Source organism: Vicugna pacos, chromosome 23 (genome assembly GCF_048564905.1).
Source record: "Vicugna pacos chromosome 23, VicPac4, whole genome shotgun sequence".
NCBI lineage: Eukaryota > Metazoa > Chordata > Mammalia > Artiodactyla > Camelidae > Vicugna > Vicugna pacos.
In genome coordinates, this window is record NC_133009.1 from 8,881,588 (window position 1) to 8,909,546 (window position 27,959).

General features: G+C 36.7%; 1 protein-coding gene across 1 annotated transcript; it reads left to right on the forward strand.

Annotated features, from left to right (window-relative positions):
- Positions 1 to 1,994: 1,994 nt before the first annotated feature.
- Positions 1,995 to 27,658, forward strand: LOC102527961 (complement decay-accelerating factor). The gene is given in 13 exon segments (XM_072948447.1): positions 1,995 to 2,425; positions 3,173 to 3,355; positions 4,765 to 4,956; positions 5,351 to 5,450; positions 6,521 to 6,606; positions 10,552 to 10,718; positions 10,720 to 10,741; positions 14,893 to 14,955; positions 15,748 to 15,831; positions 18,283 to 18,303; positions 23,619 to 23,691; positions 25,686 to 25,789; positions 26,685 to 27,658. Coding segments are annotated over 12 exon segments (1,167 nt in total). The 5' UTR covers positions 1,995 to 2,313; the 3' UTR covers positions 25,750 to 25,789; positions 26,685 to 27,658.
- The last annotated feature ends 301 nt before the right edge of the window (positions 27,659 to 27,959 follow it).

Sequence of the window (27,959 nt, forward strand, 5' to 3'; positions counted from 1 at the left end):
TTGTTGATAATGCATAATTGTTTTTTTTTTAATCATAGATCCTTTTTCTAAGTTGAGTAAATTGATACCGGATTTCTTTTTCCCCTTTTTCTTCCTTTTTTCAACATTCTGAGGAGAATGTTGAAATGCTGAGAGAAGTATTACTAACATCTCACTAAAGAGTCCATCCAGTTATTTCTCATAAAAGTTCCTTGAAAAATGTACTATGAACTAAGTACTAAATGCTTAGGGAATTAGTGTAGCTAATTATAATATTTTCTGGCATTTGCAGGACTCATGTTTTTTTCTGGGTAAAAGGTTATTATATTCACTTAATAAACACTTAGGTCTAACAGGGCTCATAGTTAACTCTTCTAACAGCTACATAACTGGCCTTGACCAACTATGTCCCATGATGCCACCTTGCCCTTCATACCAATTCTATGAGTTCAAGCAGGAATGAAGACTTCCTGCCTCTACTGGTGTGGCAGAAGGGAGTGGTGGTTAAGGTCATGAGAGGCTCTTTGGAAGAATACATGGAGATCTGGTTTTACTTCTAAAACACTGCTGGGCCCTGATATATTTGGTGATTTTATGTCAAATATGGGAGTAAAAATAAGATATTTTAATATCAAAGATGAGGATCACATGAGAGGATTTTAAAAGCATCCCCCACGCACCCCCGACTTCTAAACTCTAGATTGTTTGAATACTGATAGGTTTCAGTGAAAGCCTATAGGAGTTCCTTTCCTGGAATCCGGCGTTGAGGGCACCAGGTTCAGCTCAGTTGACACAAGTCAGAGAAACCACTATTGTCGAAACTGCTGTTTGCCTCCCTATAAAGCTCACAATAACCAATAAAGAGTGATCAGAAAGCATTTAGGAAGGAAATCATGATAGGAGGCACGGACCCTACAGACGGTCCGCGGATCAAGGCAGAATCCCAAGTCAGGAATTTCACTTAGTCTGGTGAAGTGATTGAGGGGATGGGAAACCTAGGCTAGGACTCTGCTAACTGGAGCAGGTGAATTACTCAAGGGAAACATGTTCTTGGGGTTACTCTCCACGAAAGTGAGAAACTGGCCTTTTCATCAATGTTCTTTTGTGTTTTTAACAGAGGTGGTGCTGAGTTGGCTGGGTCTCTGCTCTGACCAGCACCACGTAGATCTCTGGTTCTCAATCTGGCTGCAAACTAGAATTACCTGGTGCCTTTTAAACAATCCTGATGTGTGGTCCCATCTCCAGAGATTCTAATTTAAGTTGTCTGTAGATGTAGTTTAAACATGTGGATTTTAAAAACACTCCCCGCGTGATCTTAAGGGTGGCCAGCCTCGTAAATCACTGGCATAAACTTGAGGTTTTCTAAAAAACCTTCCTCTTTAAATCCACCACCCTAGCATTCAGCTTTCCAGCGCTTGGTTTGTTTTCTCATCTTTCTCCCTGTCCACCCCGCTCACCGCGCGCACCCCCCTCCCCCGCCCCATGCATACTCCGCAGGATGGTGACTTTCTCTCTGTAGTCACACTACAGTAGTTGCCAAGTAGAATTCAAGAGATGTCCCTGGTAAATAAGAATTCTGGCGAAGAAAGCGATTCTCATGCAAACATGGTACGAACAGTGTTCACCCCCTGCTGTGTTTGTTGCTTGATCTGTTTTCTTGGATGTTTCCCACTTGCCGTTTTCAGATTAGTGTCCTAGGACGCACACACACTGTGGTCTTTTCCCCCAGTCCTCCTCTTGTTGGCATTTGACAGACCTCCTAGTTGAACGCACCGCGTCCCTGGGTGGGCACTATTTCTCAGCTCCCGGGAGCAACCTCAAAATTCACCGCACCTACCGCTCAGCTTGCAAACACTCAACACGCTTAATTTCCACTTGAACTAATTCAGGTTCCCAGAAAGCAAAGCCTGCGCCACTTAACCACTCCTCTCCCTCCGTTTCCCCCCATCCCTTGGTTTACTTAAGAAAGCACATATTTACAAGGCACGTCATTGCAGGCCCCTCCCTAGCAAAGACAAAGTTCCAGCGTTCCGCGCCAGAGAGCTTTCTCCCTCGTTCCCCTGCTGGGGTCCCCGAGGGCCAGTGACGCTAGAGCCCCCACCCTCACCCTGCCCAGCACCTGGTGCACGCAAATCCTTTCTCCACCGGTCTCTACTTCGCTGCGTCTTTTGGTGATTCAGAGCCCTGGCCCCGCCCACGGCGCTAATTTAACTCGGAACGCGGATTGCAGAACTACCGCGCGCCGCTGCTTCTCCCAGCTCCTCGCTCGAGCCCGCCCCGTCCTAACCGCGGAGGCCCCGGAATCCCGGCGCGGGGTCCCTGTCCCTGCGCGTCATGAGTCCCGCCCGGCCGAGGGCCCCCGCGGAGCTGCGCCTGCTGGGCGGGCTGACCCCTCTGCCGCTGCTGCTGCTGCAGCTGCTGCTGCTGCGTCCCCTGACAGTGCAGGGTGAGTGGGGCCCGCGGACTCCGCTGGCGGCGTAAATCTTTAGGCGGCGTGGGAGGGGCGTGGCGGTCTTCGCGACGACCGAAAAGCCCGCGGACTTGGGGGGAATGTGGGCCTGCCTAATGGATCCCGGAATCCTCTGCCCTTAAGGATCAGAGCTCCTGCTGGCACGATCCCTTGGGACGGGAGGAGTCCTTCCGCCGCTAGCCAGCAATTAGGAAGCTTGCCGTGCCGGACCCAGCTGGCAGGGCTTCAGGCGTGGATGGCTGAGGAAACAGACGCCAGGAAGCCAAAATGCAGGGCTCGAATAGCTTGCATTCTTAGCATCTCTCTAAGGTGGGAGGCCAAACAGTTAACAGCTCTAGCCTCTAAACAGAGTTCAGTCGTGTACAGAGGCAGTGCTCCAAGTTTGCGCCTCACTTCCAGCTGTAATATTTCAAGGGGGTGTCTGTCTTTACTGTGTGCCGAGTATCACACAAACATGTGCAACAGCATCTATGTGAAAGTCTAAACCACTAGATATATAAAAAATATATTTTTTAAATAACGAAAGGGAGGTGTTTATTTTTGACTATTTTAATCTTAAATTAATTGACAAGAAGCCTGGCAAGTTCTTGGTATGGCAGTGCAGCATTGGACGGACGTGTTATGAGTGCTTCAAAAGCCTGTTTATCTTATTCGTCTCGGGAAAGCAATGTTGCTATGAATTGAAAAGTGATATTTCCTTCAGTTCTGATTTTTCCTCCCTAGGTGACTGCGGTCTTCCCCCAGATGTACCTAATGCCCATCTAGCTTTGGGAGATAATACAAATTTTCCTGAACAAAGCACAGTAACCTACAAATGTAACGAAGGCTTTGTAAAAGTTCCTGGCAAGCCAGACTCAGCTGTCTGTCTTACCAGTAAATGGTCAACGGTTGCAGAGTTTTGTAATCGTAAGTTCTTCCTTTCTTTTCAGAAAAATTACGGGACTGGAACGTTTCTTAAGTTTAGTTTTAGCCCTCTTTGGAGTGACTGGTAATTGATAGTTTTCTAGCATTATTAAACCCCAGGGTGTACACCTGTTGGCATTTCACAATCTAGCTAATTGATGGCGATGGCATTACTTTCCGAAATTGGTCCTGCCTGTTCATTAACAGGTTTTTTTTTACCCCCTCCCTAACACTGTAACTCCTGAACTGATTAACAGAGAAAACAAACAATAGGTACTGTTTAGGGAGTAAATTATCTGTAACTATGTTTGGCAAATACCTTGAGACACATAACGTAGGTGTTCTTTTTTTTTTTTTAATTTCATTTTGTGAAGTAGGACTTACCAAATAAAATTCTATGGTGCTATTTTAAACAGTTCTCTATTTTTAATCTCCAAATCTATCATTATAGGCATAGCCTAGAATGGACGTATACAAGTAAAGATAAAGATGAGACTTGATTCCTACCTTTGAACAATTTGGAGCAGTAGAAGCTACAGTAAATATAGAAACTGCCACAAATATTTTTTGAAACCAGGTGTGAAGTCAGCTTTAACTTTTTGTTTGTATCTATCTGTGACAGGAGGCAGGAGGTTGAAGTACATAAATCTTGCACTTGTATCATGTTTTATAGAGTTTCCAACTCTTCTACACATAGTACTTCATCTGACCCTCCAGACAACCCCATGAAGTGAGTTAGGGACTTAACCCACATTTTACAGTACAGGAAGCAGGCCCCCCAGTTAATAGCTTCCTTGAGATCAGGAGCTCCTTATGCAGGAGAACCAGGGTTGAAACTTGAGTCTTTTGACTATAAATCTAATGCCCCGTGTGCTGTACTATATACTATAAATTCACATTTGCCTGGATGTTTACAGTTAGTAAATACTTTTATGTACATCATTGGTGCGTCTGATCCTTCTCCCATGGGTTGTTCTGGGGATTAAATGAAAGTACTCGATAAATATTAGCCATTAGTGTTAACTGTTGTTGTTGTCCAGGACACTAGCCTAAGGATCTAGAAATGTCCGTTCTCATCTACCCCTGTGATTGAGTTAGTGCCAGAACTGTGCCAGACAACTTAAATGGGTTATATTTTCTGAATTGTAGGCAGAGTGACTACTATGTACCAAATCTACTTCACAGGCCTCTAGTAATTAGGAAGCGAAAATTTACATGTGAATACGCTTGATACACTGTAAATGCTATAGTAATATTAATATAGTTAAATACTGAACATGTACAAAGAAATACAGAAAAAAGAGTGATGTAAGGACCAGATAATTAAACATAGGTTATAAAAGAAAGTGGGTTTTTTTTGTTGTTACTTTTATTAATTTTGTTGTTGTTGTTGTTGTTGTTAATACTTTTAGGTAGCTGTGTTGTCCCAACCAGGCTACTTTTTGCGTCACTCAAAAAGTATTACAGCAAACAGAATTATTTCCCAGCGGGTTCCACTGTGGAATATGAGTGCCGTAGGGGCTACAGAAGGGACCAGTCTCTGTCAGGAAACCTAACTTGCCTTCAGGATTTTACATGGTCCAAACCCGCTGAATTTTGTAAAAGTGAGTATAATTTTACAGAGTATTCTTAACCATTTGGTATTTGGGGAAATAAGAGTTTCTTCCTTCATGCATAGCAGAAGTCTGAGTACATCATTTAGAATGATTCTTAAAAGAACCATTAGAACCATTTTATTTTAAATTAGACAAGCTAAATCCCTGTGAGATAGGAATATTAATTTACTCACTAGCTTCACATTTAATTAGTTTAAGATTACCTAAAGTGAAATAAGTTTATATTCTAAATAAATTTTGAAGTTTTGAAATTTTGAAACTGGGGAAGTGAAGGTAGGATTTAAATAGTCTACAGAGAAGGAATATCAGTAGTTCAGATGATGAATTTACATAGGTGTGCCTGATAATTTAATGAGAAAAATCAATTTGTATTCTCTTCTAGAGAAACCATGTCCTAGTCCTGGAGAAATAAAAAATGGTCGTGTCATTATACCAGACGGCATATTATTCGGCGCGTCCATCTCTTTCTCATGTGACACAGGGTAAGTGTGGTCATACTAAACGCTACATTTAACAAGTGAAAAAACAAATTCGGATTTAAGATCGCAGCTTCTAGATTTGTGGCCGGTGTTCACAAGCTAGCAGCGGTAAAACAACCCGTCTGCTCAAAGATCCTTCATCCTGAGCTCTTCACAGTTAAGTTTAATAAAATGGGGCAAGAAAGGAAGACTTCTTATGCCACCAAAATTCTCTCAATTCTTAGATTTTAGTATATATGCATCATTATAAAATTTTAAGTGTAATTAGTAAAGGAAAAAAACTTGTGATAAGCTGATGATACTTGTAGAAATTAAATACTTTCACTGCAAATATGAAACTAATGTTTAATTTACTTAAATAATGAATTTGATTGTTTTTTTCTATATGCAAACAACCTGTTATAAAATACCATAGGTTAAAAACAATTGCTCCTGGTGTGAAAATACCATTCTGATCTAAGGTCTTTCATAGGTTCTCTGTGCAGGGAAAAGGAATGTCCTCATACAGTATCATCAGCGTTTCAGATGCTGCCAGAATCTCCATATTCATTTTCACATTTAGTATCTGCAAATTGAATTATGATATTTTACTCTATGTGTGTCCCTATTCATTATAAAATTAAAAATATCAGCATCACTTGTCTTCTGTACTAAACACAGATGTTTGGATCATTAATATCATTAATATAAAATCTGGGAGTACTTTGAGCCCTTTAAATATAAGTACATTCTATTTTTCTAGGAGTCTGTATCAATCTTTTAGAACTCAGAAAGAGAAAATATTTAAGCATCTGTGTCCTTTAAAAGTGTTTTAAAACACTGTAATAGTTTCCGACATGTGCCCCACCCAAATCAAAAATGTTTTGAACGTCTTATATTTTTTAGCCTTTGATGTCACCCTTTTAAATATCATTTTTTATTTTCCTTTAAAGGACCATATGAACTTTTATCAGCCATTATTTTATCTCCACCTACTGGTGCCATAAATATTTTAAGATGATATTCTGGAGAATTTAAGAGAAGTCCAAATATGTGTGCATTGAACTTAACTTTTTTCTCCCCTCATTGTTTAGGTACAGATTAGTTGGTGCAGATTCTATTTACTGTTCTCTTGTGGAAAACACTGTTGGGTGGAGTGATCCATTGCCAAAATGCCAAGGTAGGACTGGAAAATTCTAAGCACTAAGGTTGTGGGATTGGATAGGCAATGATAAGTTACTTTCTGCTCATTAAGAATTATCCACAGTATATATCTGTGGTACCCTTGCCTTCCAACCTGTGAGTGTCTTATCTAATGTAAAGACCTTTATTAGTAATGCTCCTTAATTTATTGACAGTGAGGATAAAGGATTAAACACAAACTAAGGTTTATATTGTGCTTGGTCATTTATAATCTTACCATTCCTTCTAAGAGTCAAGTGAAATAGATATGGCTTTTTTTCCTCCCATAATTTTTAATTTTATGGATTAAAATACTACTGATCAGAAAGTTTGTATCACTTGACCCTATATCCCAAAATATGTGGCAAAAGAAAGCATTTAACCCGGATCGCTTGACTTCAAACCTTCATTCTTCATTCTTCATTCTTCTCAAGACCTGGTGTTATCGCCATGCCTCTTTAAGGATTATTAACTGAGCTAATTATCTAGAAATGTTTTAAAGTGTGATTATTTTTTATCATTAGAGAAATAAGCCTATATAATAAGGAATATGGTTTCTGAACTTGGAAACCTTGTCTTCTCAAGGGGAGATAGGGCACAGAGATAATTTCATAAATGGATGTATCAAGTCAAATGTATGTGCATTAGAGCCACGTCTCTTAAAAATTGGCAGGAATAAATATATACAGTATTTAAAAATGTAAGCTTCCTTTCTCTCATCCTCATTAAAAATATCGCTAAGTTGAAGTTTTTGGTGTTATTAGGAGCAGAAAACTAGGGTAGATGTAGTGTAATTTATCAAGCATTTATTGATTGACACTCTATGGTAAGGAATGCATGGGATATGAAGACAAAATGAAGCCTTGTCAACCAGAAGTTGACTCCTGCCACACCCACCTTGCACCCCACCCTCTATCTACTATTTCTCCTTTTTTCCTCATTATTATTTTCAAATATCCATTACTGCTCACCATCACCTTTCCTGCTTGCACCATCCAGTAAGGGATGCTGTAAATGATACTAAAGCAAATATGGAAAGCCAGGAGGAGCTGGACCATATCTTTTTCTGACACAGGCAACTTGTCACAATGTCTGGACAAGCAGTCTCCCCGTCTGAGGCCAGTATCTTTACAAGCAACTGCTGTCATGAGTTTCACAGAAATGTGGACACCAAGCACGCATTCCGGCATCGAAGAGCAAATGCACTCTCTCTTCGTGCTTGCCTGTGGCTAGGCCAGGCCCTGCTCCCTGTCTGGTATCTTCAGCTTCATCCTGATGTTCATGTTTTCCTCTCTGACTCTTATCTCCCTCTCCAACTCGGCAAGTACTGACATCTGTGTCCCGCCGGAACGAGTCTTTTTTCCTCAGCAACGCCAGTGCCTTCAACTCTCCCAATAAAGCCCTACTTCTTTTAGGCGCTTATTTTCCACATAGCTTTTCTGTTTGACAGTATCCAGAGGATCAAGTGGAAAGTATAAATTCTTAAACAATGAGCTGTTTCACCTCAGGTATGCAGCCCTGGCTTCTGTAGACACATGAGACAGCACTGATGTCCATGTGTGGAGGTGGATATGAAGGTTTGCATACAAAGAAGGAACAAACAATTTAAAAACTATCCTTGGTTATTCATCAATCAGAGGTGATACTCGTTGACCTCTGAATGAAGCCTCAGTGTTAAAAGGATCTGTTTCCCTTTCTCTCTGCCAGTGTTTTCATTTTCAAAACTAATTTGAGTTGCCTGCTGGTACATGCTAGCCTGGGGTCAATCCCTGCTGTGTCATTTCTGTCATCCCAGACCCTTCTCTTTATGTTAACTTCCCACTCCTAATCACTAAATAATTTTCCTTTACTGTCTCAATCTACTTCTCAAACCTGTGTTTTATCCTCCATCTGTGTTACTTCTAATATAGTTTATTATCCCTTATCTGAACTATTGCAATAAGGGCCACCCCTAACATTTTCAGGGTCCAGGACATGAGTATAAATGGAGGTCCGTTAAGACCCAGCCGTTCTTTAGTAAGGGGTCCCCTTCTTGCCCTGTGTGGGGTCTCTGATGCATGTAAATGGACAGCTTGGCCTACACACCCAAGTTAGTGTCCCCTATGACCCTTATCCCCACTCCATTGAACTTTGACCTAAATGTGGACACATCAGAAGTATAGACCATCCTCAAGAATATGACTCAGGAGAAAGGATGCCCTCAGGCCCTGAAAGGGGTTTTGGCACAGGGAGTTCTGGGTGCCAATTCCTGGAGAATGATTTAGAATGGGGTTGGGGAGGAGCTCTCATTGGACATATCCCCTCAGCCCTGCAGATTCTCCATCCAGTAGAGAGAGGCACAGCCAGAGGAGCGCCAGGGCACGGCCTTTTAGGTGTGGGAGCTAGGGCAGAAGTTCCACTTACTTGAGTGCGAAAATGACACTGATTACATTGGCCTCCAGTCTCCATTCTTAACACTGTTATTGTTTCACTCAGTCTTCCCGGTGATTCATCCAAAACACAAATGTGACCTGTCTCTTTCCTTCTTAATGTCTATTAGTGTCTCCTCATCACGTACAAAGTCTAAACTTCTTCCTATAATGTACAAGGCTAGCCGTGGTCTACCTGCTTCTCCACGCATGTCTTACCTTCATGCTTTACACTCTACGCATGCAAATGGCTCTGGTTTCCATGTACCTCATTGCTCTTCATGCATCTACATCATTCCTTATGCTACTGCCTCTGCCTGGAATGTCCTTTGGCCCCTTTTTTGCTTGGCTTTTTCTTTTCTTACTATGGGTCTGCTCTGGTAGTTCTAGAAGTTTTCCCTGACCTCCCTGCCCCCCAGGCTGGTTAACTGTCCTTCTTTCTTTCCACACCCCTGTGCATCTCTCTGTGATAACCCTCACCATTTGTATTAAAATGATCTCTTTGAATGTCTCTTCCCACTGTATTTTAAGACACTGAAACTCTATCTTACTTGGATTTGTCCTTCTATTTACAGAACAATGTCTGATATGTATTAAGTGCTCAGAAAACATTTGAACTGAACTGATGGTGATATGTGTTGTCATCAGACACCCAGCCCAGTGTAAATCAGATTAGCTTGTTTTTATTCCTTGCTTTGATCAACGGCCGAAAAGTAATTTATAAATTGCTAGTGTTCTCTGGGCATTTAAGAGCATTTGGTGTAATATAATTTGATGTTCACAATATGGTCAGATTGCTTTCTTGCTTAAAAAAGAGGAAAGAAATACAACTTCCTGGCTCCAGAGAATGTGGAACCATTGAATTTTTTATCAGAGCATCTGCCTGGGAGGAGCCTCTTTTTGTAATATAATTAAAATAACTCTGCTTGAATGTTTTTACAATTTCTATTTAACCTGAAAGTCAAAGTGTAATCTTGACTTTCCACTTAATCCATTTAAAATCTTTTGTTCTATTCAGAATGATCTATCCCTCTTTCCCAAGCATGCCACTTACGTTCCCAACTCCTTTAATTTGGCATCATTACTACCTGGAATGAAGAGCCCTCTTCTCTGCTCTTTCTTAGAGGGATCCATTTCAGGTTTAAATTTGAAGTCCATTTATTCTTTAAAGTCTCTGCCCTGCCTTTGCCTTTGAACCTACAGCATTTACTTTTACTAGCACTGGTTTGATATATAACATGTGCAAGCTTTACAATAATTTTTGTTTTACATATGTGTTTTCAATCTTACTGTTTCTATAAATTGGTCTCAAAGTTAGCATTCATGTTTTATAACCCTCGTATCCAAAGCTCCAAATATACTACCGATTACTTAATAGGTATTTAGAAGCATCCCTTGTTGCTAATCCTGAATTTAGAAAAATGGTAGATTTTGATATTTTTAAAATAAAATTTTTAACATATTTTAGTCTTACGTATTTGTAAAACTACTTCGCCAGTTTAATTAATTTAAAATGTGTTGGATTTTTTTTAAAGAAATTTTTTGTCCAGAACCACCAGAAATTGACAATGGAATAATTCCAGAGAAACAGGAGAGTTATGCATATAGTCAGTCTGTAAAATATAAGTGTATGGAAGGCTTCACCCTGTATGGAGAGCACTCTATCTATTGCACTGTAAAAGATGACCAAGGAGGGTGGAGCAGCCCCCCCACCTGAATGCAGAGGTAATCAGTTTGCAGAGCAATATTTCTGTCTTATTCCTACCCGTAGGTCTATATATGGCCTTCAGAGATTCCATGAACTCCTTGAGAAATGAATATAAAATCTGTATATATGTATGCTTGTATTTTTGCAGGGGGATAAAATTTTCACCAGAGTCTAAGTGGGTCTATGACTTCCAAAAAGGAAGAACCACTGATGTGGAGAACATACAGTAATATATAAATAAATAAATAGACACATGACCTCTATGAATATATCTATGTATGTTTATATATACACACACATGTTATATATACACATACACACATGTCTCATGTTTTTAGTGAATTAGCTTAAATTTGCTGTTTCTTACCATGTTACTTTCAGCGAGTTAATACAGATATCTCTTTGTTTACACAAAGTTTATTTAATTTGGAGAGAATCTTAGCTTGAACTGAGGGATCTAGATAATGATCATATATGTTGTGACAACTAAGAAAAACTCTTGCCTGTCTGTTGACTTCCTTGAATTATATTTATTTATTTTCCGCCTCCAGAATTTCTCTTATTGAGAATGCTCTCTTCTTCATCTTTCTAGAACTCCCCACCCACCCTTACTGCGTTTTGATACCTGGGCTGTTCTCTGAGTCTTTTGAACTGCTTCTTAAATACATCTGTGAAGACGTATTTAGATGATCAGTGAAGCTGAATTGTAACATTTCACAGGACCAGTAAGAGACATTTGCTTAAGCAGTGTCATAGTGGAATATGACTCAAGCAAATGCTACTTTTATAATTATACTTGAAGTCTATTAGCATGCATTTTTAAATATCATTGCTTGTTAAAAATAGTTTTTTCATATAAGTGGCACACATAAACATAATGAAGCAAAATGAAAACCATGTAGATGATTGTATAAAATGAGAAGTTAAAATCTTGTCTAGTTTTCCTCCAGAAGTAACCACTGTTTACAAATTTTTGTTTTATTCTAGAAATAAATGTACATACACATATTTCATTTTTTATCATATCAGTTGTATGGATATGTATCATTTATTTAACCAGTGTCCTATTGAAGGAAATTTAGTTGTTCTAGTTTTTAAAAAATTTGCTACAGTAAATATTATTGTACATCTGATCACTGCACATGTGTGTAAGTACATATTTTATGATAAATTTCTTGCAGTGTAATTACTGTATCAAAGGTACATGCCTTTAACTTTTTGGTAGATGTCACTAAGGTTGTTTCCAAAGAAACTGTACCAATTTACTCTCCTACCAATCATTGTGCTGGGTGTCTGCACCAAAAATGATAATGGTTATTATGATATGGAGATGTGACAATATAAGTGGTGAAAATTTCATTTTATTATTTGAATTCACTTAATTATGAGTGAAGTTTGGTATTTTAAAAATTTAGCCACTTGATCCTCTTCATATTTATTTTCCTGTGTTTTATTAAATCATCAGTTATTTAGAGTTTACAACTCTGATAATGCCTAAGGAGGTCATGGCAGATCAATGCTCCCTTCAAAATAACTAAAACACCTGGGTAGCTTTTTTTTTTTTAAATCATATTTTAAAGGAGTAAGTTCTTCTCTCATGGGATCAATTAGGGCTGAATGAACCAAAATTCTTGGAGTTGGGGAGTGAGGGCAAACCATTCTGAGCTGTGCCTGGGCAGAGGATCCATCTTAACTCAGATAAAAGACCACTGCCAGGAAAGAGAGAAACTAACAAAGCCTTCAATGGTTGTAGTGAGTTAGGATAATGCACTGGAAATTTGAAGTCTTCAAATGCAGACCCAATTTTTCCCAAGAGCCATTTGTTGATTTCTGGGGGTACAGGTGAGACTGGGGAGCTGGACACAATTCTTCCAAAGTGCTAAATGAAATCTCCCTGAACTTTATGGCATTTGGACAACAAACCCATCGGAGGAGCAGGCCTGTATCAAGTATGTAGACAGTCTCCCCCTTACGACATCCAAGCTCACTTTGAAACTGTGTGGTGAAGGAGGCTAGGTTGCTGGGCTGGGGCACTGCTAAAGGACAGACCTGGATCTCCTGCAGTCTCTTAGGTCTGAGGAAACAGATCCACCAGGCTGTCAGATTAAAAACCCAGAAGAGCCACTTACAAGGAGCAGAGGCAAGAGTGGCAATCTTACTGAAACTGTAACCTAGCTCAGTCTCTCATAGGCTGAGGATGTGATCACCTCAAACTAATCTGCCTGTCAGAAAAGGAGACCCTCCCTTTGTAAGAGCATATCATCTGAATGTTTTATATACAATGTATGGCATACAATAAAAATGATTAGACATGCAAAGAAGCAAGAAATTATAACCAAATTACAAGAAATCAAAACTAGATAAAGAAAATCTAGATAATTGAGTTAGAGAAATGAGACTTTAAAATAAGTGATCAATATATTTATGATATTAAAAGAAAAGATAAATAGAGAACTACAAGAGAGAATTGGAATCTATAAAAATGGAGTAAAATAGACATTCTGCAACTGGAAAATATATCTAAATTTAAGAACATAATAGATAAGTTTAGCAGCAATTTGAACATAGCAGAAGACAGTATCAGGAACTGAAAGAGAGGTTAATTAACAATGCCCAAAGTGAAACACAAAGAGGAAAAAGAATGCAAAACATAGATCATGTTTCAGAGATATTTGGGACATGTAAAATTCTTCTAACATATGTTAAAAAAAAAAAGGAGAGAGGAGGGTAGGAGAGAGAAACAGAAGAAATATTCTAAGAGATAATGACTGAAAAATTTCCAACTTCTGAGCACCTCATAGCAAGATTTTGGAAACTCAAAGCAATGATCAAAGCATCAAGAAACAAAGACACATTTTCTTCAAAGAAGCAACAATAATACTGATCAACTGACTTCTCAACAAAAACTATGGAAGCCAAAAGACAATAGGAGGAAATTTAAAATACTGTAAGAAAATTGCTGCTCACCTAGGGGTCTAGACTCAATGAATATATCCTTTAAAACTGAATGCAAAATAATGAAGATGTTCTCATACAAAAACTAAGGGACTTTGTCACCAGCAGACCAGAACTGTACAAAATGAAAAACTAAAAGGAATCCTTCAAGTAGAATGAAAATAATTCCAGGTAAAACATGAAGATGCTTTATAAGTATCCTTTATAGCATCCTGTGAGATAGGTAAAGGAAGCAGAGTAAATGACACACAACATCTGAGTGGTAGGCAGAATTCGTGCTGATGTTGCTGGCAGCAGCAGCACCTACTGGGTGGTAGAGTGTATTGCTTCAGGGGCAGACACTGTGAGTTAACTTCGCTAACTTATTTTCCTGGTTCCCTACAATAACGCTGTAAGATCTGCTTTGTTTTATCTTCATTTTACAGATGAAAAAACTGAAGCTTAGAGGGATTAGAAAACTTGAAAACAGTCTCTAGGATGTGGTCAAACAGACTCAGGTACTGATGGGTCCTGCCTTAGGAGGCAGATGCAACACAAAGTCAAACAGGCACTAAAGACCTAAAATTTTAATGTCGTTAGATTTTTGATTCTCAGAATAGAATCCTCACTGAATTTGCATTTCAGATAGTTATCTCATATAAAATCCAAAGGGAAACTAAACGAATGTATATAAAGTTGGTAACCAATATCAGGAGAGGGAAAGGAAGTTATTTTATTCTGATTGACTTTATTGCTTCAAAAAAGAAGTGAAACAAAACAAGTTTTCAAGGTCACTAACGTGTCCTGAAAGCTTTGGGAAAAGTAACTGTGTTGGGATTATCTTTGCTGGTTCATGGTTGCATCCTGCTGTTCTTTGGTCTTGGCAAGGAAGAAAGTCTTTGAGAGAAACTATCTCTATTTGGGTGTGTCACAGAATGAGATCACTGCCAGCTCTGACTTTGGTTTCCTTTTTTTCCACATAGAAAACAGTTTAAGAGCGGTTCTACTCTCGTATAAATCTACTTTAGTTTACTATAAATATAATTTATATCAAAATGAAGACAGTAGAGCATTTTGGCTCCTTGGGAAATATATGAGAAGACTCGGTTTCCTAAAAGTCATGTTTTGGTGTTTGTGGGGAAGGAGAAGAGTCATAGAGCAAACAGTTGGTTCCTAAATCTTAATTTGGATACTTTCTTTAGCTAATTTTATTTGTAACATTTTTCCTCCATAGGAGCTTCTCAAGTATACGAGTTCAGACCAACAGTTCAGAAATCCACCACAGTAACTGTTCCAGGTACCAAAGCCCCATCAGCTCCTCAGAAACCCACCTCAGTGAGTTCTCCAGCTACGAAGTCCTCACCATCTCCTCAGAAACTCACCACTGTAAATGTTCCAGCTACAGAAACCCCATCAACTCCTCAGAAATCCATCATAATAACTTCTTCAGCTACAAAGTCCCCACTAACTCCTCAGAAACTCGCCATTGTAAATGTTCCAGCTATAAAAACCACATCAACTCCTCAGAAACCCATCATAATAACTTCTTCAGCTACAGAGTCCCCACTAACTCCTCAGAAACTCGCCATTGTAAATGTTCCAGCTATAAAAACCACATCAACTCCTCAGAAACCCATCATAATAACTTCTTCAGCTACAAAGTCCCCACTAACTCCTCAGAAACTCGCCATTGTAAATGTTCCAGCTATAAAAACCTCATCAACTCCTCAGAAACCCATCATAATAACTTCTTCAGCTACGAAGTCCCCACTAACTCCTCAGAAACCCATTATGGTAAATATTCCAGCTGCAGAAGTCCCACCAACTCCTCAGAAACCTACCAAAACAAATAATTCAGTCACAAAACCCCCAAATTTCCCCACACCAAACACTCACTCTCCAGCAGCCAAGAATCCCTTCAAGACAAATGCTTCTGCTACACAGGCTGTACCAACAACCCAAAAATTCACCACAGCAAAAGCTTCGCTTACACAGAATCTTCGAGCAACACGAAACTCCACTGCTCTACATCCCCCAGTGACCAAGGGTTTCCACACAACACAAAGATTGACCTCTGCTCATGTTACAGCAACGAAGAGTCCAACTGTTTCCAAGGCAACCACGCGTTTTCACACAACAAGCACCTCGAAAGGACATAAAAGCCCTTCTTCAGGTCAGTTGACTGTTCAAGTTTCTGAGTATGGATCTGAGGTGTTTGGGTGGAAGTTTCCACTTGATTGGGGTTGTAAAAGTAGACAGTCTCTGATGTATTGTAGGCAGAATTTTTCTTCACACTTTTAAGTTCTGCCTGTCTTTCAGAGGTGGGCTTGGATTGTGCTAGGGCAAATCTTTAAGAAAGAAACAGTTTGCAATAATATAGAAAAAACGTTGTGGGTCCAGAAAAGCAATGCTAAATTAAGGATGGTGAAGAAATGCTGTTTTTTTTTTTTTTTTAAATAGTAGCTCTAGAGAGTCATTTAATTCTTCAAGACTCTTCAAAGAACCAAATATATATAACCCTTAAAATTGATTTCTGGGTCTGATTCACTGACAAAGCCACTAAAGGAACTCTCCAAAGCCACTAGAGTTGCTAACACGGTAAAGCACTTTAATAGTGTCCTCTCAGTAATTGAAAACACAAAGTTCTTTGAAATAGTTTATATTAACTCTTTAAATGGCAGTTTTTATGAAAGCAGAGTAAAATATGCTGTAGACTTTAGAAAAACCTGTTGAGTGAATGAAACTCTTCTGCCTAATTCATGCTGCTTTGGGCCACCAGGATGCCTTCTTGTTTTACAATTTGCCTAATGTATTAGCCATTTTTATGGACATTTCTGTTCTCGAATAGAGATACTTTTGTTTTTTTTTAGTTCTTTGGAAAATCTTATTGACACTGAACCAGGAGATAATTTTTTAAATTATTTTAATTTTTCATTGAAATCCACAGACATGCAAAAAGCTGTGTAAAATATACATATAAGGCTTAATAACTTTTCTGAAGCAAATAATCATATCACCACCACACATGTCGAGAAATAGGGCATCAGCAGCCCCTCACTTTCCAGATGCTCTGTTGGTCATGGACTCCATCCTCTGAAGTGAGACTCTGGTTTTCTGCTCCCTGTGCCATGTGACGTAGGGATTTCCCTCAGCTGCATGTATGCAAATCTCATTCTGGCAACTTACTTCCTGCCTGAGCTCTCAAGGCTTCGCTAAATTTCTGCCTGAGTGACTTTGCTCTTACTGCCTTCAAGTATTTGTGGATTGTTGTTTTTCAAGATTTTGTCCAGATTTCAGAATTGCCACTCTCAAGTCCATTTGGCCATCACCCAGAATTTTTAAGAACTTAAAACATTATTATCATTGAAATTCCCTTTGTATGTTTCTTTATTCCATTAGCTAAAAAGCCAAATACACACAGACAGACAGAATCTCATGCCATTTAGTTCCCCTCTTTAAAAGGGGAACTTCAATTCCTGCCTGCTTTTGAGCACTCTTTAGTGGCATCAAATAGTTGTTTTTTAAAATCGTTTTTACCCATCATGCCCATGTTTTCATAATGATTTCATACATTTAATAATGGTTATCCGGAAGCCGATTTTGCCATTACCTGAATCTTTTTAGGAATTTAAATATTACAGATATTATTGGTAAAGTTCCCTCGCACATTTCCCCACTCCCATTTCACTTGCTCTCAGGCCATCACTGCCTCAAGTTTGGTGTGCAGGCTTCCTGTCTGTTTTTATGTCACCATTCATAATACATAATACTGTTTTTGTATTTTTTTTTTTATAATTTATGTCCACATTATGTTATATGTTTCATTATCTAACGACTTTTTGCACTCAACATTGTTTTTCTGGGTTATATTCACACATTTTAGATTCAGTTCATCAATTCTCACACTTATATGGGGTTGCTGACTTCTTAAGTTTTTATGACATCTCTGGGCCTAAATGCTTTAGGCTGAATACGTCCAATTTTTTAATGAGACAAGGCAGAGAGAAACAAGTTTTACTTATGCAAATTTGTTACAGAGCTAACTTTGTCGAACTGTCTTTCCACAAAAATACAAGATAATTTAACAAATTTAACTTGAACCTGAGTCAACAACTATTATGATAAAAATGCAATCAATGTCTGGATCAAATTTGTCTTTTATGTACAATTAATTTATTCTTTAAATGTTACATACCTTTGCTTTTATTTACAAAGTCATAGTGGTTACTTATTGACTGTGTAACATGGTGTCCTACATCATGCACCTTCCATTTGTCAACACGAGTGAGGCCTTACAACAACCTTGACTTGCCATCAAGTCATATAACCAGATTTACAGGTTGTTTGTTTCAGTGTTCAATAACTTTTTTTCATGTTTTATGTTTATCGTGTTGACTGTTTAATAGATCTAGGCACTGGTATTCCTGTTTCTTGATTATGTTAGTAATGTCTAATTGTTTTCATTAATTCGTTTATAATTATTTCTTTTAGTTATGAAAGTCTGAGTTACTTTTGAACTTTCAAGTACAGCTGATTGATCTATAAATATATTAAATGGCTTGCAAATCAGTGACTGCAAAATATTTTTATTTTTGTAATTTTTTCTTTTTTTTTTCTCCTTTAGGTGCTAGCATCATTGCATCTGGTAAGTTTGGCTCTCCAGCAGTTAAAAGAAATTGTTATTACTGTGGAATGTACCATCCATATTCCTGGAAAAGAATATTGTCTTTCAAATGTCTTAGGAATACTATTAAAATGCAGTGTTTACGGGGGCCAAAGAGAAAGCAGGTAAATGCATTTTATCGACATGTTTTGTGGACACCGTTAGGTACTCGGTATGTTCCTAAGTATTCCCAACCATGTTCTTGTTCCAAGGTAATTCTAGGACAACTTCAGGTCATTTGGCCAATCAATCGAGTATTATTACGTGCCTATTGTCTCAATTCATCATTCTAGTGGCTAACAAATCAGAAAGGGAGAGCATTATCAATATAGTTTTTATCCTCAAATATTTTATAATTAATCATACACTACTTTTTGACCATTTCTAAATTTCCATCCTATCCCAAGTAAAACAAAGAGAATGCTACCTTTGATTATAACCTCTCCCTTTTCCTTTCCTTGTCAGTGGTTTAGAGTAAAGTTATCTTTAAAGAAATATTCTGTTGCTATAGACATGAAGCCAAAAACAAATACCCGTGTTGCAATTCCTTCTAGCATTTGGTCCAGTCTTTCTTTGTTCATGAATATATTATTTGATGTTATGCATTAACAAGATTCATAAGCTCCTAAAGAAGATGGTAAAAGAAATGTCTGTTGAGAAACAATTACAGCTAAAATTGGCATATTGATAAGTAATGTCTAACAGAAAGTACACTTATAAAAAAGTGTGTATTTGAATGTATGTACTTATAAGCTGAAGTCCGATATCTTACACATGCGTGAATTAACCAAGGGACTCTAAAAGTGAAAGCAGGTACTTTATTATTTTTTATTATTATTTATTTTAGTTTTTATATTTTAAATGAACTTTTTTAACCTTTTATTTTTTAGATGAAACTTTTTTTAAGCTAAGAGATTTTGTGGAAAGATTCCAACAGTTGGAATTCACTGTGTTCATTCTATATTTTAAATAAAAAGAAGTGTATTCTAAATGAAAATCTCATGATTTAATGATTTACTGTTAACAACAGTGACAAATTTAATAGATGAGCTTTTTCTTACCAGCTCAGCAGCATTCAGTGACGGGTGGAGGTGCTTACTATTTTCTCTGAAATTCTTTAAGTGTGTGACTTCCCAGAAACGTTCCTTATCTTAATGTTAGTTGCAATTCCAGCTTGTGCTCAGAAATAGAGGAATTCCTTCCCTCCCGAATCAGTCATATGGCAATATTTTTCTTTGGGATCCTATACTTACAAAATATAAACCTGAATATTATCTTTATTTCTTCAATTTGTTATGTGAATGAGGTCAGTTTCCGTATTTTAAAGATAAGCAAACTCTACTGTGAGGAAATTTCTCTTATTGATTGTACGGCAAGGTACATGAATGATACAGATGATATTAGCACTTTGCAAGTGTTTGAATTTTTTTCCTATTTAATTCCGCTGAGAAAGAGAGACTGACTAGTCTTAGAACTTCCTCATCTGCCGTTTAAGTGAAGCCTGCATTGTGAATTTTAAAGCTATGTCTGCTGGGTCTGTATCAGTGATTTTCAAAAACAATTTTTTTTTATCCTTGCCCTTTCCTCCTCAAGGAGCTTTTTAGGTATTTTTTTTCCTAGTCATCCTCATGAAATATTAATACTACAGATATACTGTAAATCTATTTATGTGCCATGTGCATATCTGTACTTTATATATAAAAAAGTAGTATTTTTTCACTCTCTTTGGATGATACAACCCCCATTGAAAATACATTCTCCATGTAGTTGTGGGGCTTCGTGCTTCCGTTTTTGTTTGCAGTGTCTTATGGAAGGAAGGCTTGTGCTTTGGACTCAGAGCTTGGTTTGAATTCTGGATTGACTTTTTTTTTTTCGTTTAGTAATAATTCAACCCAAGTGATTCACTTAATCTCTCTGAGTCCCAATTTTCTAATTTATGAGATGGAGATCATGATTTGTGCTTAAAGTCTTAGAAGCTTAATGAGATAATAGATGTGAAAACTACTAGCATAATGCTAAAAATTGAACAAATATTAGCTCAAAGAATTCATAGAATGCAGTCACTATTTTTATCCTAAGATGGGTTTCTGGTAATTTTATCATTCTCTCTGGCCACGCCTTTACTAGGGTAATGTTTGCACGTCTGCTGTGTGACAAGTATTGTACTGAAGATTTTCTATGCATTATTTCATTTACTTCTCACTACAGTTGTATCATGTAGCCGTGTCCCACTTTATAGCTGAGAGAACTGTGGTTTTGCAAGATTTTTAACTCGCTCAAGGTCACACAGCTATTAGGCATTTAAATAGAGGCAGATGAGTAGTTTTTCTAGCACCAGGTCCTTGAAAGGATAGAAAGATTCATGTCCTAGAACGGCTCTACTCAAATTTGACAATTAAGATACTCCTGATTCTTTATAAGTATTACTGTTTTTTCTCCATTGCTGAAATCTTATATTGTGACATTCATAAATCCTTTATGAGGTTTAGGTCAATTGAAGGAATATTAAAGAAAAAAAATTCAAGAATACTTAGTGAAATAGCTAAAATACTTTTTCTGTATCCTTTAAATACCACATGCATATTTACTTATGCTTTATACATCTACCTGAATATGGCATATGTTACAGACCAGCCCAAATTGAAGCTCACTTTCAAGAGTCTTGAATCATCAGTGGTGATTTGAAATGCATAATTTGCTGATACAGGGGTCTTCAATTTGTCATATTACCTATTTTGACGCCTGACAAACTTAAATTCCATTATAAAGTCACTTCAATTATCTAATACATATTATTCAGAGTTAAGAAGTCAGATAATCATGCAATTTTTCAGTGATCTGTTTAGTCTAGAAAGAGAAGTGTGTGAATTTCCCTTACTTAAACATTTTGAAGCATCACAGAGGCACAGAAAATCTAATGATAACAACAAGACAGTTCTAGGGTCCTGTGGATGTTACTGAGGGAAGGTGCTGAATCCTGATTTATACAATCTAAAAATTTAAGATTTACTTGAGTGCACTCTTTTTCTCTCTACAAAAGTCTCTTTCCTTGTAACTTCACTTGTCCACGGACCTCAGTCCCTTTTATGTTAAATAAGATTATAAAGAAGAACAAAACCTACTCCCAGCTTTCTTAGTTTTTCATAGTATGTAGACTATATTTCCACTTTGTTGGTTATATAAGTGAGGCTCTTTGAAGTGCCAGGATGAATCCACTTCTCTTCAGAAAAGGAGACAAGCATCACTTAATGACACCATATCTTGTGTTTAGATTCTGACTTGGATTGTTCAGGAATAGAGATGATCATCTAGACATTAATGTAATACCCATCTAATATAAATTCTGTTTGAATAATCTCAGGTGTGTTTATTGAGAATATTATGAACAGTTAAAATCATGACTTGAACTTGGGGTTAGAAATAGGTTTTTCATCTGGTGATAAACTATTTGATTTATCCTTTTCTGGTCTCAGTTTTCTCATTTGCAAAAAGAATGTCATTCAGTGCAATTTAATAAATATTTACCAAACACTTCTGACTATTTACCAAGTACCATGCTAGTTATTGGATGTAATAAGATAACTAGGGCAAACTGCTTTGCGTGTTTTAAGCACTATGTAAATACAGTTCTACATAATGGGGAACATTACTAAAAACCTCCTTTTACTCGGAGGAAAACATATTCTAAAATTATGTAGTTCTGCTACCTAAATAATTAATTATTTAATTGTGCATTGTGAATTTTAATAATTAATTAATAATTGAGAACATTAGAATCATAATCATAATTTCACTTATGATTTCCTAGTTTCACTTATCCCAGGTTATGTAAATCTTGACACTGATTCACTGATGGATGGTTTTTAAGGTCATAAACTACTGCCTTTGTACTTTGAAGTTTTCTTTATTTCTAATTGGGGAACTAATACTCTCATTAATTTACTGAGGAATCCTTTACTTAGAATTCTATTTCTTGTATTTCTGTATTTTGCGCTGGTTTTCTGTTAAAATATCAACCTTCACACACTTTTCTTCTAGAATTACCCATATGTGCTGACCAGTGACCTAAGAATAGGCTTTTATTTCTGTCATCCAGGTATTCTGATTCACTTTACAATTTTCTATCTTCACTTATCATTCAAATTGAAAATGAGATTTTTTTCTGCGACGTTTGAAAATGGTGGGATTAATGGGGAGTGGTGAAAGAAAAAGAAACCCCATATTTTTGAAGAATCATGATTTATTTTAGGAATACAGTCTTTCCAAACTAATTTCATGGTGCTAAGGGATCAGTTAAAGGAGTTGATTGGGTAAAATACTATAAAACCTGTGGTTGAAATAGCTGTGTTTAACTTCGTATCCATACAGTGGTTCAGTTGTGCAACATCTACAGTATTTTGCTCACTTGGAACTAGATAGACTTATTAATCACATTAACTTCAGTTGCTTTTCTAGTGTCATCTATAATTTTCTTCATAGTACAGATCAAAAGTAGAGTTCAAGGACTTTGGAGGGTGAAGTGGGGAAGAAAAGGGAGATCAAAGGTGGTGAGGGGAAAGGGCAAATGGGTGGTTTTGAAAAGAAAGTTTATGTGTAAAAATACACTAGAAAATATTTTTGATGTTGATCAACTTATTGACCAATTATTTGCTGTTGTTCAACTCAAAATAATACATTTAATCTTGAAAGTAAATATTAGCTTCCCCAAATGAAATTTTATCTGCAATGGACTGAATTCTGGAAAACATATTCTGTCGTCAAAGTGAGTTTTACTCTCCATGCTCAAAGAAGAGGATGGAAAAATGCCACCATTTCTGTCATCTTTGCTATGAACTAAGTAAGTGGCTTTCCCATTAACCACACATATAAGCTTCACGTTTCTGAGGCTCAGTTTACTAATCTACAAAATGAGAGTGAACTCCAAGACACCTTCACGTACTGATTACATAAGGCAATCATTAGATTTAAATAATCAATGATCAAACCCTTTAAAATGGAGTGTGGTGGAGTTGAAACATGGGAGAATCCTCTCAAAGCTGTCCAATCTTATTTGAGCATCGTGATACTTCATTTTAAATATATCATTTTTCCTTGAAAGATAACAGAATAAATAACATGCAGTTTTTATTGTCAAACTTGTGATATAAGTAAGCCATGTACAAAATATAAATCATGTTTCCTGTTTTTTTCTTGATCTTGCTTCATAATCACTATATTTGTCATTATGAAACTACACTGTATATGTGATTGCCCATGTTTCTGTATTAACTGTCTTACCAAATTTTTTCCCTCTCAAGGAATTGTTGCTGCTACTATATTAATTGGTATCCTAATTCTAGTCAAAACTTTCTGGGACTATGGAAAATCAGGGTGAGCAGAAATTCTGATGATTTAAAAAAATTTCTTATCTTCTTTCCAGTAAAACTTGCCACTGTACCAGTAGATTACTTTCTTAGCTTCATTGTATTTTTTGACATGCTCTCTCATTATTCCTTTTGTGTATAATTACTATCCTGGATGAACAGAATTGATATATTTAAATTTTTTTTAATTTCTCAACATGTATAAGGGCATTCGGGATAGTGATTTGAAAGCCAGAGTCTCATTTTGCAATCTATTAATCAACTCACCTTTTCCCCTGTTCAATACAATTTATGATAGTGTCTGTGTGTTGTACAGACGCAAAAGATTCTAGGAAAAGAACCTCTAACATATGGCTAAGTTGCCTGTGACTAGAGCTTTTTCTGAGTTGTATTTATTAGTTGATGCCAGTCTGTTCAAAATCAGCTCAGTGGTTAAGAGAGGAGGGTCTGGAACGTGACTTCTTGATTCCAGTTCGGGGTCTACTATTTACGTGCTATGTGACTGTCAGCAGCTTAACTTCTCAGTTTTCTCATTTGTCAAATGGGGGGAAATATAGTCCCTACTTTGTAGTATCTGCTTCATGAGATCAAATGAATTGCCACCTGTAAAGAGGTTAGAACTTTACTTGACACATGCGTGGTAAGGACTCGTGGTGAAACGGCAACATACATACACAAAAGTCAGTATCTGAAGCATCTGATCTGCATTGAATACATGTGTTAAGTATAATGTCGTGGTTGGCTCTGATGTATCCTGTAGACAAACAGGGTATTATTTAAATTGACCTTCTTCTGTTTTATAGATTTCATTGTTCAGAAAACGAACTGTGGAGTTCACACAAGCTTGATCTCTTTCCAAAGTGCCCTAATGCTTCTTATATTTTTGTATTAATTTATTAAGAACAACTATGTTTTAATACTCTTACTAAATTGCCTGTTTCAAGTCTTTGGGTGATTTAAGCGATCTGCTTTTTATTCTCCGTTGCTCTTTCCCTTTTCTTTAAATTGATAATATTATTTAAGCTCATTATAAGCTAAAGTATGTAAACGTTCTTTAAATTACTCAATGGTTCCATCTTTTACTAAAATATTTGACCATTACGTCCTGGTTTTTTTTTTTAAATAGTTTTTACAAATATTTGTATATTGCCAATAAAATATTCTAAATGCTGTAACAGCAAATGTAGAAAAAATATAACTTTCTCTTCAGATTTTTTCAGAAAGTTTTTAAGACTGTGGTTTAGAGCCCAGCAAAAACAAACAGAAATTCTAAATCATATGAAGTGAATTAAGGTGGCACAGATGCTTCAGGAAAACCACTCTGGAAAAAAGAGTAAACCACCAGTCTTGTGTACTTTCTTATGTTTTTTCCAGCTCTCCTTTGGAATTGGAGCATTATCAATTTACTTTCCAAAGCCAGTGCTTTGGGGCTTAATAGGTGAGAGGAGGTGGAGCGTGATGAGTTTACAAGAGGCTCTCCCGTGGCTAGCATCAGTTTTTTTAAATACTTTTTGGTAAAATAATTGGCCATGATATTTTTAATAGGATGAAATGTGCTGAAATGTAGGAGAGAATATTTGTTTTGTATTTCATTGGGGTTTTGCAGCAAATCTAATTCTTCTATTTCTGAATCGGGAAATTCATGTGAACCCCTAAGAAAAACTTTGCCTTTTTCATGTGCTCTTAAAACCACTCCATTTGCCTTATTTTGGAAGCTGTGAAGGATGAGAGCTAACTTTATACATTCCTGCTTATTCTCCCAATATCATACAGATTTAATTAAAAATTTGATGTGAATGATTGAAGGTGATAATGTACCTTCACCTGGTGATCCTTTGTGCTTGCCTATCAAAGGATTTATTCACATCTTTTAGTGTTGGGTATGTATGATACATTTTAGTTTACAAGAAGAATGTGATTGTAAGCAAATGCTGATAATTGCTTTTTGATTGAAGTTATACCTTCATAATTCAATTAGTGTTTTCCTTCTCTGCTATCCAGCTCTTATGATACTCGTGAGACCAACAAAGCGCTTAATGTTAGGTTTCAAAATGTAAGTGAATGACGATGCCACAGAAGGAAGACCTTCTGGTAATTTATAAAAGGTATATGGTATTATAAAATCCCATTTCTGTGTCTTGCAAAATGTCCACCAGTATAGTTGGCTTAGGATTTATCAGTGACTATTTAAGGATAATAGAGACTTAACCCTCTATTATTGTCAGAATTGTTTCTCTTTGTTGAATGAGGGACTAACACATTGACTCTTCCATTAGTATGACATGTCATCCATCCTCCACTCTTCAGCAATATGCTCATCATCTCATCCTGGATTTTGCACTCCATTTATTGTAATGATTGGCTGCTCACAATGCTACAAATATTTGGGGAAAAAAAAAAACAACCCAGAAATACATTCAGGCTTACAAATAGGAATGCCTTCATTGTGACTGTTTGCATCCTGAGATGATTGGCCTGAACTGCATTTGCGTCTCCTTCTGCTTGATGGCTTTTAGAGTTTCCAGTGTTTAAGAAATATTAAATCTGTTTTAACATATCTTTTATAAGTCATGTTTGTAGATCTTGTGAGATACATCTTTTACATTGTTGTGCAAATTATTATGCAAAAGTAACTTAATTTGTATGTATCTATGAAACTTTCTAGGTGTCTTCTTTTGATGAAACTTTCTTCTGTTTCGGTGGATTTTCATTGATTTTTAATATGAAAGTAACTGGGTTGGTTCTAACTTGGCCGCTTAATCCCAAGAAACTAAAAACTTAAGTGCCATATTTTCATTGATGTTACTAAAGCTACTGAACTCTAAACTCCATGCTGGCTGAGGTTGTCCATACTATAACTAACTAATTTTGCATTTGTTTTGCATGCCAAATTAACCGACTAATTCTTTTTCATGGTTTATCACATAGTAACTAAAAAATTAATGTATATCACCAGTAAATAAAATTATTTTGATTTACCTTTTTTTTTTTAACTTTCAGGACATGCATGTATAACACTGACAGTTTTGCTTGTGATGCTAGTTACCATTGGCTAGCTGACTTAGCCAAAGAAGAGTTAAGAAGAAAGTGCACACAAGACCACAGATTATTTCTAGTTTCTTAGAACTTTCTGGTGGTGTGGATACAGTGTATGTGTTAGTGCTCTTTGTTTTGCATGCTATCACTGTCTTTAATTGCATAGGAATGTCCATGAAGCAAGGAGAAACGAATCTGTCCTGGAATCACATTCTCAACACTCCTAAGACTCTTGAAAATAGAACAACTCCCAAGACTGAGAGTGATTACTTTCCTAAAAATGTGGGAAAGTAAAGAGATTTGTTCATGCTTAGAATCGGAGCAAGAAGAAAAGGAAGAAAGGGATTTTTTTTTTCATCAAATCTGTAATGTTACTTTTACTTACAAAGGTAATAAAGTTGAAAAACATTATTTGGATATTGAAAACAAACAGACAAAATACTAAAACTAGTCTCTTCTAAGAAAAATTGCCAAAGAGAGATGACCCACATTATAAAGAAAAGACATGCTAATGACACGAGTGTTGAGTTTCTTGGGTTAGTTGGTAGCGAAGGAGGAGTACAGAATGAAAGAGTAATTCTTTCCTTGTCATACTAGCCCAGATAGTGAATTCTTATCTGTAAGATGGATCAGCTATAATTTTGTTCTTCGTACTATCTTTTTTTGGAAAAAGAGCCCTGTGAAAGGGCAAAAGATATCTTGTTGACTTAATATCTTTAAAAGTACCCAGAGATATTATGATATTAATATAAGGAAAGAGTCTTTATTTCTGAAGTGAGATGTTCATAGCCAAATCATAAATTTTATTCTTTTATAATATTAAGATTAATTTATATTTATTTATGTCAGCAAACACATTAGTTTTACATGTATACCAAGAAAAGTTCAAGAAGATATGTAAAGAAAAATTTATTTTCCCTAAATAGAAATAAATAATTGATCACATTTTTGTCTCATGTGGTATTTGAAATATATTTTCATAAATGTAGATAATTTATTTGTAAATAAGAGAGTCCTTTCCTGCTTCCCATGAGCAGTTTAAATGCTATCCTTTGGTTGGTTATCCTAGTGTGAATCATTTTCAGCTACTTTTAATGTATTACTTATTACTGATTTACCTAAAGGCAATCACACTAATTTCCAGATTCTTTATGTATTCTTGTCATCTTGCATGTGAAGTGTTGGAATAGACTATAATGCACACATAACTAAATTTAACAATAATTATTATGTCATATT